Genomic DNA, 13036 nt, shown 5'->3' on the forward strand with positions numbered 1-13036 from the left:
GGCAAACGTTCATTGAAAACAGCATATCTACAAGCTCATGCTTGCTGAATATCGTCTCTGTCGGGTGGAAAGCTCATGCGTCCAAAACTGTTACTTTTCAGCTCAAAACGAGTTTCGAACTTGTGGATCTGCTACTTTTGATGCTTTTCTGTGATGCTGTAGTAGAAAACTGTTTGGATTTAGAAGACATCAGTACAAGTACAAGCCTCAGGTCTTAATAGGTTAAACCTTATTATACTTTATTGACCGGTGTCCCCCACCCCCAGTGTTCTGTACTTTGTCCTCTCCTTTTTTTCCCCCTCCTCTACACCAAATCTCTTTGGAGAAAATAGCCGATTTACAAGCGCACAATGCGTCACGTTGAGCCCTGCTCTTTATTATTTTGGATACCTGTGGTCCGTACTGTTTGGCTCTGCGCCCAAACACGGGGTGTTTGAGAGTGACCACAAACTGCCACTTAATGTCCTTCCAAGCATCTGTTGTATCCAAGTCAAGTCAAATAAAATGGAAAACATCTGGGGTAAAAAAATGAGAGAAAAATGGAAAATAGATTGCACACACATGCAATTATGCACAGTATACTGTATGTACACGTACACACACACACACACACACACACACACACACACACACACACACACACACACACACACACACACATTAGCGTTACTATATTTGTGAGGACTCCGACACTATTGGACAGTGATTTTCTGAACGCCATTTTTATAATATGTGGCGATGTTTTCGTTACCCTAACCCTGAAGCCCGAAAATAGCCGATCTACAAGCACACAACGCATCGCAGCGCGTGCGCAACACCGGAACGCAACTAAGTATAAATCAGGCGTAACTTAAACCCCCCCCAACCCCTAAACCTAACCTCTAAATTCTTACCCCTAACCCTAATCGTCCAAACTGAATATTTTCCTAATTGCAAGGCTAACTCTAAAAATCTTTTTTAACCATAAAAACAACCATTACTCTTGTGAGAACCAGGAAAATTGTCCTCATATTTGTCTATTTCTCAAATTCAAGTACACACGCACTCTCTCTCTCTCTCTCTCTCTCTCTCTCTCTCTCTCTCTCGCTCTCTCTCTCTCTCTCTCTCTCTCGCGTTGTGAGTTTTTATATATAGGCTATTTTCAAATAGCCGAAGTATATATATGAAGTGCTTAATGCATGTTTTAATCCAAATCTACAAAGTAACTAGTAACTCAAGACTTCAAATAATTGTAGTGGAATAAAAGTATAATAGTTTTTCTTCTGAGATGTAGTTGAGTAGAAGTAAAAGTAAATACTCAAGTCAAGTAAAAACACCTCAAAACTGTCCTTAAATACTGTACTTGAGTACATGTACTTAGTTACTTTCCACCTCTGAACAGAAGTATGGTAGAACTTTGGTTTCTAGTTGCATGGTGTTTGATGTTGATGCTGATATGGGGGGCTTTCAAGACAAGAATGCTTTTCCATCATATTATATTATTGTGGGCCGTTCTGGTCAAAAGCAATCAGGCCCTCTGGGACACTTCTTGTTCTAAAGCCAAGTGACACTTCTCTTATCGTAAGACAAATGATGCTCCCATTGTGAGGAGGAGAGAAGGGATGAGAGCGGAGAAGAGAATGAGAGAATGAGAGAATGAAATAGAATCAAAGAGTAGACAAAGAGAGTGACCGACCGGTCAATAGAGACAGAGGCCAGCAGTGGTGGAAAGTAATTAAAGTACATTTACTCAAGTAGAATTTTGAGGTAATCTTTTTTTACTGAAGTATTTTTTTATACTTTTACTTCTACTCCACTACATCTCAAAGGCAAATATTAAACTTTTTACCCCCAGTACAATTATTTGACAGCTGTAGTTACTGGTTACTTTTTGTAGATTTTGATTATTATAAAACCACTTCAGACCTGTGTGTGCGTGTGTGCGTGTGAGTGTGAGTGTGAGTGTGAGTGTGTGTGTGTGTGTGTGTGTGTGTGTGTGTGTGTGTGTGTGTGTGTGTGTGTGTGTGTGTGTGTGTTCCTTGTATGCCCATATATGTATGTCGTGTATATGTCTGTCTGCCTGTGTCCTTTTATGGTCTTTTATGGAGATCCCTGATGGCATATACTTGCCCATATATGGGCACATCGGTCAGATCAGCGGTTCTGGACTTCATGCTGGACACAGCACTCCCCCGGGTCGTCTGCGATACACACAGTGAGTTTGAAGTCGGTCTGTTGCACGGTTCATTCCTGATGTCATATGGGCATGTGGCTGGATTATGCCCAAATATGGACTTCTCTGTCAACAGTATTTTACATTTATATATACTGCTGCAACAGAGACAGGCCAGTCACCAGATCTCAACAACGTTTCTCCGCCTCAGCAACACAATGACGGCTGCAGAACATGTATGTTACACTCTTATCAACGTTCCAAAGGACTCCGGGTCCCCGTCTGAGGCCAGCCTCAAAGCCGTCCTGGAGAAAGGAGAGATCAAAGCCAAGACGGAGGCTCTGAAAAAGGTCATCATCAGGATGCTGAACGGCGAGAAAATACCCGGACTGATCATGACCGTCATCCGCTTCATCCTGCCTCTCCAGGACCACGGCATCAAGAAGCTGCTGCTGCTCTTCTGGGAGATCGTTCCCAAGACCACGCCGGATGGGAAGCCTCTCCAGGAGATGATCCTGGTGTGTGACGCCTACAGGAAGGACCTGCAGCACCCCAACGAGTTCGTCCGAGGCTCCACCCTGCGCTTCCTGTGCAAGCTGAAGGAGCCGGACCTCCTGGAGCCTCTCATGCCGGCCATCCGAGCCTGCCTGGAACACCCGCACAGCTACGTCCGCCGCAACGCCGTCCTGGCCGTCTACACCATCTACAGGAACCTGGAACATCTCATCCCAGATGCCGGGGAGCTGGTCCACAAGTTCCTCGACAGCGAGAAGGACACCAGCTGTAAGAGAAACGCGTTCATGATGCTGATCCGTGCGGACCAGCACAGAGCCATGGATTACCTGAGCACACGCATCGATCAGGTGCACACGTTCGGTGACATCCTCCAGTTGGTCATAGTGGAGCTGATTTACAAGGTGTGCCACGCCAACCCGTCCGAGCGAGCCCGATTCATCTGCTGTATCTACAACCTGCTGCAGTCGTCCAGCCCGGCCGTCAGATACGAAGCCGCCGGCACTCTGGTCACCCTGTCCAGTGTGCCCACGGCCATCAAGGCCGCTGCCCAGTGCTACGTCGATCTGATCGTCAAGGAGAGTGACAACAACGTGAAGCTGATCGTTCTCGATCGTCTGATCGAACTGAAGGATCGTCCCGCTCACGAGCGGGTGCTTCAGGACCTGGTGATGGACGTCCTGCGTGTTCTGAGCGCCCCTGACCTGGAGGTGAGAAAGAAAACCTTGCAGCTGGCCCTGGACCTCGTCTCCTCTCGTAATGTAGAGGAGTTGGTGATCGTTTTGACGAAGGAGGTTGTCAAAACCAACCGTGCGACAGAGCGCGAGGACGCTGATGAGTACAGGCAGCTGCTGGTGCGCAGCCTCCATTCCTGCAGCGTGAGGTTCCCTGACGTGGCCGCCACTGTCCTTCCTGTGTTGATGGAGTTGCTAAGCGACAGCAACGAGGCGGCTGCAGAAGTTGTGCTGGAGTTTGTGCGAGAGGCCGTTCAGAGGTTTGACAGCCTGAAGCCCCTGATCGTCAAGAAGATGCTGGACGTTTTCCACGGCATCAAAACCGTCAAGATCTACAGAGGAGCACTGTGGATATTGGGGGAATATTGCAGCACAATGGAGGATATTCAAAGTGCGATGGGAGAAGTACGTAGGTCGCTGGGAGAGATCCCCATAATTGACAATGTGACAAAGGAAGAGGATGGAAGGATGAAACCAGGAGAGGAGGTGAACACAGCCACAGCTCAGAAACTGTTGACAGAGATGGGCACATATGTGACACAGAGTGCCTCTCGGCCTTCAAAAGAAGAGGACAGACCTCCGCTCAGAGCTTTCCTTATGGATGGTGATTTCTACGTGGCCGCTTCACTGGCTACGATGCTGACCAAAGTGGCTTTGCGCTACGTTGCTATCGTACAGGACAAGAAGACACAAAACTCCTTTGTCGCAGAAGCCATGTTGGTCATGGTCACCGTGCTTCACCTGGGCAAGTCCGCTCTGCCCAGGAAGCCAATCACAGAGGACGACGTGGAGCGCATCTCGCTGTGTCTCCAGGTCCTGTCCGAGTGCTCGCCACTCATGAACGACATCTTCAACGAGGAGTGCCGCAAGTCCCTGTCGCACATGCTCACCGTCAGACAGGAGGAGGAGAAGCTGTCACTGACAAAAGAGTCTGAGAGGCTCGATGCGACGGTGCAGGTCGACCAGCCCATCTGCTTCACGCAGCTGACAGCCAAGAATGAAACGACTCGCAAGGAGGACCGGTTTCAACTGGATCTGTCAGCTGCCATGGGCGACGCTCAGAGGACGAAGGAGGCAGCTGATCCTTTGGCCTCTAATAAGCTCAGCAAGGTGACCCAGCTGACGGGCTTCTCCGACCCCGTCTACGCCGAGGCCTACGTCCACGTCAACCAGTACGACACGGTGCTGGACGTGCTGCTGGTCAACCAGACTAGTGACACTCTGCAGAACTGCACCCTGGAACTCACCACCTCGGGTGACCTCAGGCTGGTGGAGAAGCCTTCTCCTCTGACTCTGGCCCCTCACGATTTCGCCAACGTCAAGGCCACCCTGAAGGTGGTATCCACCGAGAACGGCAGAGTCATATTTGGCAACATCGTCTACGACGTGCCGGGAGTGGCCGGCGACAGGAAGTGCGTCGTCCTGAGTGACATTCACATCGATATCACGGACTATATCCAGCCCGCCTCCTGCACCGACGCCCAGTTCAGACACATGTGGGCGGAGTTTGAGTGGGAGAACAAGGTGACGGTGGACACCGACCTCACCGACATGAAGGACTACCTCCTCCGCATCCTGGCCGTGACCAACATGAGGTGCGTGACCCCCGACGAGGCCCAGTGCGGCTTCATGGCGGCCAACCTGTACATGCGCTCCATCTTCGGAGAGGAGGCCCTGGTTAACGTCAGCATCGAGCAGCCCCTCCTCCTCCTCCACCATGTGGGGCCCGAGGCTCCCGTCAGGGGCCACATTCGCATCAGAGCCAAAAGCCAGGCGATGGCCCTGAGTCTGGGTGAGAAGATCAACCTTTCCCAGAGGAAGACAGCCGTTTAACCAATTAAGGACCGGGAAAGCATCTGTGTCATTTTAGATTTTAGCTATACACATACAGTAGATCTGCTATTTTAATACATTTTATTCATATGATACCTTGTGAAATGGGACATTCTGCATAATGAGTACTTTTACTTTTGGTACTTTAAGTATATTTGAATGCCAATACTTTTGAACTTAAGTAAGTATGTTTTGAATAGAATAACCATGCTTGGGCATGTGCTAATGGGGATCCATAATAAAGTAAAGAATATCGAACTTGTACTTGTAAAAGAGTATTTCTGCAAAAGGGTATTGATACTTTTACTTAAAGGGATAGTTCACCCCCAAAATGTATTTTTTTCTATCCATTACACAGCCCATGGAGACTTGAATTCATGGTGATTTTTTAAATTTTTGTTGCATTCTTAAGCCAATAATTTGATGACCGGTCTCCGGTAGGAAAGATGCTAATGTCTCCGGTAGGAGATTAGCATCTTTCCGCCGGTCATCAAATTATTGTCTCAGGAATGCAACAAATAATAATAATGATCTCCATGAATTCAAGGCTTCATGGGGTGTGTAATGGATAGAAAAAAAGTTTTTTTGGGGGGGAACTATCCCTTTAAGTAAAACATGTGAATGGAACAAGACAGGGTTTAATAATCAGTGGTGGAAGAAGTACTGCTTTTTTTTTACTTTAGTAAACAGTTACAATTAAAAGTCTGGTGTTAAAAATCACATCAAAAAACGTATCGCAAAGCTATGCATTGCGAGCTTGTAGATCGTCTATTTTCAAATAGCCATATACAGTATATAGGGTTGAAGTGGTTAATGTATGTTTTGTAATAATAATCAAAATCTACAAAGTGACCAAAGTTTTCAAATAATTGTAGTGGAGTAAACGGTACAATATTTGTCTCTGAGATGTAGTGGAGTAGAAGTAAAAGTATAGACAATTGGAAATACTCCAGTAAACTAAAAGTACCTCAAAATTGCACTTAAGTTCTGTACTTGAGTACATGTACTTTACAGAAGTTACTTTCCACCACTGGTGAAAAGTTGAAAAAGAATAGAACAAAAGTAGCAGTACTACCACAATGTAGAATTAGTCACAAGTAAAAGAGCAGTATTCAAAACTTTACCTAAAGAGTATTGGCATCAATACATTATGCAGAATGGTCCATTTCCCATGTTCCCTTTCAAAAGTTTTCAAAGTGTGTCAAAATCTTTTATTTTTTCTGTGTTTCACAAAGTTCATTCTGATTCTGATGAACTATGAGAGTGTCCCACAAATGACGGGTCCATTACACTCATTACACAGTTACATTAAAACTGGAATACCAGTAAAAAAAATAGTATTAAATGGGGGTCTGTGGGCTAATGCATATCAAACCGGCTGTCCTTGAAATTAAAAAAGTTGAGACTCACTGGATCCTGATGATGGAAAACCGTAAAGAACCAGACAGGCACACATAGGCTTGGCCTGAGGGAATATTAAAATGTAATTCTAACACTCGCCTTTCAGTACCTCAGTAGTTGATTAGGTTCTCCCTCAAAGCCATAAAACACCTTCTTCTTCCATATTTTAACAGGTACAAAGGTGCTTCTGGTTGCCTTTATTAAATTCATCCAATTATATTCATCAGTGCGTGTATTATCACATTGCTGCCAGCAGAGGGAGCTCAAGATCAGTGAAACTCAACACATAACACCAGTGCACATTACAACAGAATGTTTGGGTTGAAATTATAACACACTGTTTCTCAACGCCTGGTCCGGGGACCAACCAGGGGTCTATATGGACCCTTATGCGCGCCTGTAACGGGTCCATTTGGGGGTCCGTGGCCTAATGCAGTGGCACTGCAAGCTTGTATATCTGCTATTGTTTAAAGATTTCTTAAAAAATCCAAAAAAATCCATGTTTGGATTTTTTTTTTTACACACATCTTCTCTTCTGGGGGGCCCTGGCACAAAACATTTTCAGATGGGGGTCCACGGCCAAATATCAATTTGGGGGTCCTTGGCACGAAAAAAAAGTTTGAGAATCCCTGACCATATCATACTTTTTGTTTAATTATCCATGAAATTAAAAAGATTGAGAATCACTAAATGATCACTCAATATCTGACATAATGGTACAATTTGGTGGTCAACGGTGGTCAACTATGCAAACCTGGAGGTTCACCTTGTTTTGAAAGTATTATTATGATCTGTGGGAACAGTCATCACACTGATCCAATCCACAGAGTGAGCGGGAATACAACCGTTTCATGAGAATGGAATTTTTCTTCTCAGTTATTAACCAATTCAGTAGTAGTAGGAGTCAGATTCAGTTCATATACTCACTTTTATTGTCTCCGCCAGGAGAGTTTGTTTTCACTTTCCGTCAGCCAAGCAAACATTGGTCGAGCCTCACGTGACACTTGACAATACGGTGAAATAGTGTGATCTGATTGGCTAGTGACATATAACGGGCTATAAATACATGTGTCACTTTGAAAGAGTCTTTGCCTCTTTCAAAGTGAGGTAAGACAGGAATAATCACTAAATGGCTGAGAAATGGCGGATACTGTAACAATTGGATAGGACACTTACACAGACAGGACAGATAGGACACTTACACAGACAGGACGGATAGGACACTTACACAGACAGGACGGATAGGACACTTACATAGACAGGACGGATAGGACACTTATACAGACAGGACGGATAGGACACTTATACAGACAGGACGGATAGGACACTTATACAGACAGGACGGATAGGACACGGATAGGACACTTATACAGACAGGATGGCTAGGACAGTTATACAGACGGATAGGACACTTGTGTCATGTTACTATGACACAGTAACATGTTCTATTTTTTGTAAGAATTAGAACATAAGAATTAGAACATTCCCAACATTCCCAACACAAGTCTGCTGGCGGAGACTTGTGCTCCGAGGAGCACTTTTTCTAGTTTATTGTTGTTTTCATGGCGTGGCTCTGAAGGATGCTAGCCGTCATATAAGAGTGTGTGTGTGTGTGTGTGTGTGTGTGTGTGTGTGTGTGTGTGTGTGTGTGTGTGTGTGTGTGTGTGTGTGTGTGTGTGTGTGTGAGTGTGTGAGTGAGTGAGTGAGTGAGTGAGTGAGTGAGTGAGTGAGTGAGTGAGTGAGTGAGTGAGTGAGTGCGTGCGTGCGTGCGTGCGTGCGTGCGTGCGTGCGTGCGTGCGTGCGTGCGCACATGTGTATCCGGAGCTAATCTCGCTGGACCAATCAGCGTCCAACGTTGTGTCTTTTCATGTAATGTTTTATACAAAAAAAATTATAAATACTTTTTACTTTACTTTTATAATGCAAGTCCGTAGGGCTCAGGCTTGCCCAATGGAGCCATTATTATGTCATAGAGATGATTGTCGTCATAGGCTGGCCGAGGACCAAATTGGAGCCACGCCGTTTCCCGATGTGGATCCTGAGATCCACATGATTTGATTTTTTTTATAATTCAATTCACGCTTATTTATATTGGGGGGAAGATTTACAGCACATGAATACATGCCAGGATTTCTCAGTTGGACTGTAAATCTCAACTGATTTTAAATTGAAGGATGGATGGGTGGATGGATGGGTAGGTACTATAGTACATAAATGGCGATTTACTTTCTCTCAGGGAGCAAAACTGTTTGAGCAGCTTGGCAAGCACATCTCAGATGCCAGTCATATGTAGTCCAGTGTTTCCCAAACAGTGGGTTGGGACTCATTTTTGGGTCATAGACGCATTTTAATGGGTCGCGACTCGCGAGTAAATATCCCTTTTACTTTTGTTTGTTCTCTACATTTTGTTTTGAACTATTTCAAAAGATTTTCAAAAACAAAACAACAATCTTTCAAATTTCTTTTCAGTAGTTACAATAGCAGTTCTACAAGCTCACAACGTGTTGCAATACAACGCGTTGTGAGCTTGTATATCTGGTATTTTCACTAGTTTGGGTCGCTGGGAGACATCAAATTACAATTCTGGGTCTTGAGACAAAAAAGTTTGGGAACCACTGCTGTAGTCCCACACTGTTAACTCATTGAGTGTTAATATAACTCTGAGAGGGTGCAAATGAAACCACATGGACCCCGTATAATGTGGTTCCATTTGCACCCTCTCAGAGTTAAATTAGCGCTGGTTATTTCACTGCGTAGCATTTCATATAAATGCACTATACCGTATTGCAAGGCTGTCTGATGTGGTTCCTCCAGTCTTCTTCTCCTCCGACACACATGATTGTGTTTCCATTGACCCGTCCATTAAGTTAATTAGGTTTGCAGGAAAACACAACACCGAAATAACCGATCGCAAATTATGATGAGTCGAAATGCCTTACAGGAAGTTTGATTAACTGGTGTGTGTGTGTGTGTGTGTGTGCAGTTAATGTGCGGTCCATGGCCAACCTTGAACCGAGTGCCCTCGAAACTGTAGAGAGGAAAAATAGACTATATATAAGAAGGAAGGATTGTTTTTTATATTCGGGCCATTTATTTGATAACAAAACCTCGCAAAGCAAGGATGTGTACAGTATATCCAAGCAATTATTTATTTAATGAAGCTAAATAGATTATATTAATAATAACTACAGCATCCGGGATTTCAAGACACCCGCTGTGGTTTATTTAATCCGCAGAGACAGCTGTAGTAGGAAGGAACAGACTCTCAGTGTTGGTTGAAGAAGTACTCAGATTTACTTGAGTAGAAGTAGCAATACCACAATGTGAAAAACTCTGTCGCAAGTTAATGTCCTGTATTCAAAGATTTTACTAGAGTAAAAGTACAAAAGCATTGGCATCAAAATATACATCCGGTACCAAAGAAAATGCACTCAAATTGTTCAATATTTGTCCAACCTTTTAGATCTACAAACTCACAACAAGTCGCATTGTGAGCTTATAGATCTGTTATAGATCTATCTGAAGTGCAATATTTGCCTTTCAGATGTGCTAAGCATGTGTTTAAAGTGACAAATGGACATACTGTAGTAAAGGAAATGTACCAAAGAAATTGTAGCACTACAGTATGTCACTTTTTAAGGAATACAATGTAATTTTGTCCAATCTGTATGGCAGGTAGACTAGGCCTATGCTAATACAATATAACTTATACAATCGGGGTGGTTGTATTCTGTCTCCCTGCTCTTCTATTGAGACATGTTGATCGTGTCAAAGGGCATGTCTCACCTGGTCAGTGGCGTGCACAGACATTTTGAGGGGCAGGTGCTCAAGTAAATTATACTTTTTTTTGTTTACTTCGTCTGCTCTTTTTTCCCTCTACACTATTTTTGGCTAAAGTTCTCCTCAGAAAAGGGATGCTAGGTTTCGAGTGGTTATGGTAAAAAGAAAAATCATATCACATAAAGATTTGGCGGACCCCCTGTAGTAACTCTGAGGACCCCCTAGGGGTCCCGGACCCCCTGTTGAAGACCCCTGCTGTAAACTGAAAAAAAAGGCCCTTTCAAAAGGGCACTTCTGGTCAAGAGGGCAAAGGGCAGGTGCTGTAGCACCACCTAGAGTCTATCTGTGCACGTCCCTGCACCTGGTCACAAGGGATCTGACACACATTTTGACCTGATGGCCAAGATTTCGATTTATCCCCTGAGCAAGCTCAATGGTAAAAATGTCAGCAAGCTTGCACAGGAAACCGGGTTCAAATCCGGGGGTAGCAGTGGAAAGTTACGCAGTGCAGCTTTAAGTACAGCACTTGAGCAAATGTACTTTCCATCACACAGCAGACTCTGATGTAAGTTCTCTTTCCTCTGTCTTTGCTTAGTCACTGAAAAACAAGTTCCATTAACCCATTCAATCCGGGAACGCATGTGTGTAATTTTAGATTTGAGATAATGTTAACCATTATGTTATACTTTGGCTATTCCAAAATAGTAGATCTACAAGCTCAAAGCGCAGCACACAGTGTGCAATGTGCAAATCGTTGAATATATATATATTTTTTAAAGCGAAAATGTTTTACTCCAATGTTTGCTTCTGGGGGGTCCCTGGAACAAAAGATTTTGGCGGCCAAATAGATATCATTTTGGGGGTCCTTGACATGAAAACAGTTTGAGAACCGCTGACAGCCCTACTGACAGACAGACAGACAGACAGACAGACAGACAGACAGACAAACCTGTATACAGAGAGAGAGAAAGACAGACAGACAGACAGACAGACAGACAGACAGACAGACAGACCTACAGCCCTACAGACAGACAGACAGACAGACAGACAGACAGACAGACAGACAGACAGACAGACCTACAGCCCTACAGACAGACAGACAGACAGACAGACAGACAGACAGACAGACAGACAGACAGACAGACAGACAGACAGAGAGTCTGAGGACGTTCGAGGACGTTCGATAAGGCATTATCACTGCTCTTCTTCACAGCATCTGGCCTCCTCCATTTGTCTTTCTCCTCAAATCCTTTCTCAAACACTAGAAGCCAGAAGCCTTTGTTGTTCTGTGTGTGTGTGTGTGTGTGTGTGTGTGTGTGTGTGTGTGTGTGTGTGTGTGTGTGTGTGTGTGTGTGTGTGTGTGTGTGTGTGTGTGTGTGTGTGTGTGTGTGTGTGTGTGTGTGTGTGTGTGTGTGTGTGATCAATGGGATCCCAGTGTTAGGAATGCACTATGCAGGCCTCGGGGCAGTGGTGGAAAGTGTGTGTGTGTGTGTGGTGTTGGTGTGTGTGTGTGTGTGTGTGTGTGTGTGTGTGTGTGTGTGTGTGTGTGTGTGTGTGTGTGTGTGTGTGTGTGTGTGTGTGTGTGTGTGTGTGTGTGTGTGTGTGTGTGTGTGTGCGCGCGTGCACGCTTACATGCACGTGTGTGTCAGTGGTGGAAAGTAACTGTTCATTTACTCAAGTAATGTACTTGAGTACAAAAACTTGAGTACAGATTTTCACTTTATACTTCTAATCCACTACAGTACTCTCAATGGAATATATTGTACTTTTTTTACTCCGCTATAATTTTGAAAACTTAAGTTACACGTTATTTTGTAGATTTAGAAAATAGCCGATCTACAAGCAAGCCCACAACGTCTCACAATGCGACTCATTATGAGCTTGTAGATCGCCTATTTTTAAAAGATGTTGATACATTTTGAAAACGTGGAACAGTCTGAAATGGGAGTACTTTTACATTTGGTATTTAGTAGTATCAATACGTTTGTACAGTACTTTTGGGTAAAACTTTAAATACGGGACTTATACTTGTAACCAAGTATTTCTACATTGTGGTATACTGCTACTTTTACTTAACGGGATAGTTCACCCAAAAAAATACTTATTTTCTATTATTTACACACCCCATGAAGCCTTGAATTCATGGAGATTCTTTAGTTTTTTGTCGCATTCCTGAGCCAATAATTTGATGACTGGCGGAAAGATGCTAATGTCTCCGGTAGGAGACTCAAAGTTGACACTTTAAGTCTCCTACCGGAGCCGTCGCCCCACTCCATGGGGTGTGTAATCAATAGAAAAAAAAGTCATTTTGGGGGTGAACTGTCCCTTAAAGTAAAAAAAAGAAAAGATATGAATACTTCTTCTTCCACCAGAGCTTTTGTGTGTGCGATCAATGGTATCCCAGTGTTGGGTATGCGCTGTGCTAAAGGCCTCGGGGCGATACGGACTAACAGCACCCATGTCTGCTGTTGTATCCATGGATCCCTGGCTCTTAAGCCATTCAATACGGGGAAAACGCGTCTGTGTCATTTTAGATTTGGGCTGTATACCCATTATTTTATACTTTAGGCTATTCAAAAATAGCAGATCTGCGAGCTCATAGCGCGGCACTGAGTGCCGCGCT

At 44.3% G+C, this 13036-nt stretch overlaps 1 protein-coding gene across 1 annotated transcript; it reads left to right on the forward strand.

The window, feature by feature from the left end:
* Window positions 1–2370: 2370 nt before the first annotated feature.
* On the forward strand, window positions 2371–5232 carry LOC311038332 (coatomer subunit beta-like; the record flags this gene model as incomplete). The annotated part of the gene is made up of 1 exon (XM_084047788.1): window positions 2371–5232. One exon carries the CDS (start codon window positions 2371–2373, stop codon window positions 5230–5232), a length of 2862 nt encoding a protein of 953 aa, XP_083903914.1.
* Between the last annotated feature and the right edge of the window lie 7804 nt (window positions 5233–13036).

Source organism: Gymnoscopelus microlampas (genome assembly GCF_963454915.1).
Source record: "Gymnoscopelus microlampas genome assembly, chromosome: 21".
Classification (NCBI taxonomy): Eukaryota; Metazoa; Chordata; class Actinopteri; order Myctophiformes; family Myctophidae; genus Gymnoscopelus; species Gymnoscopelus microlampas.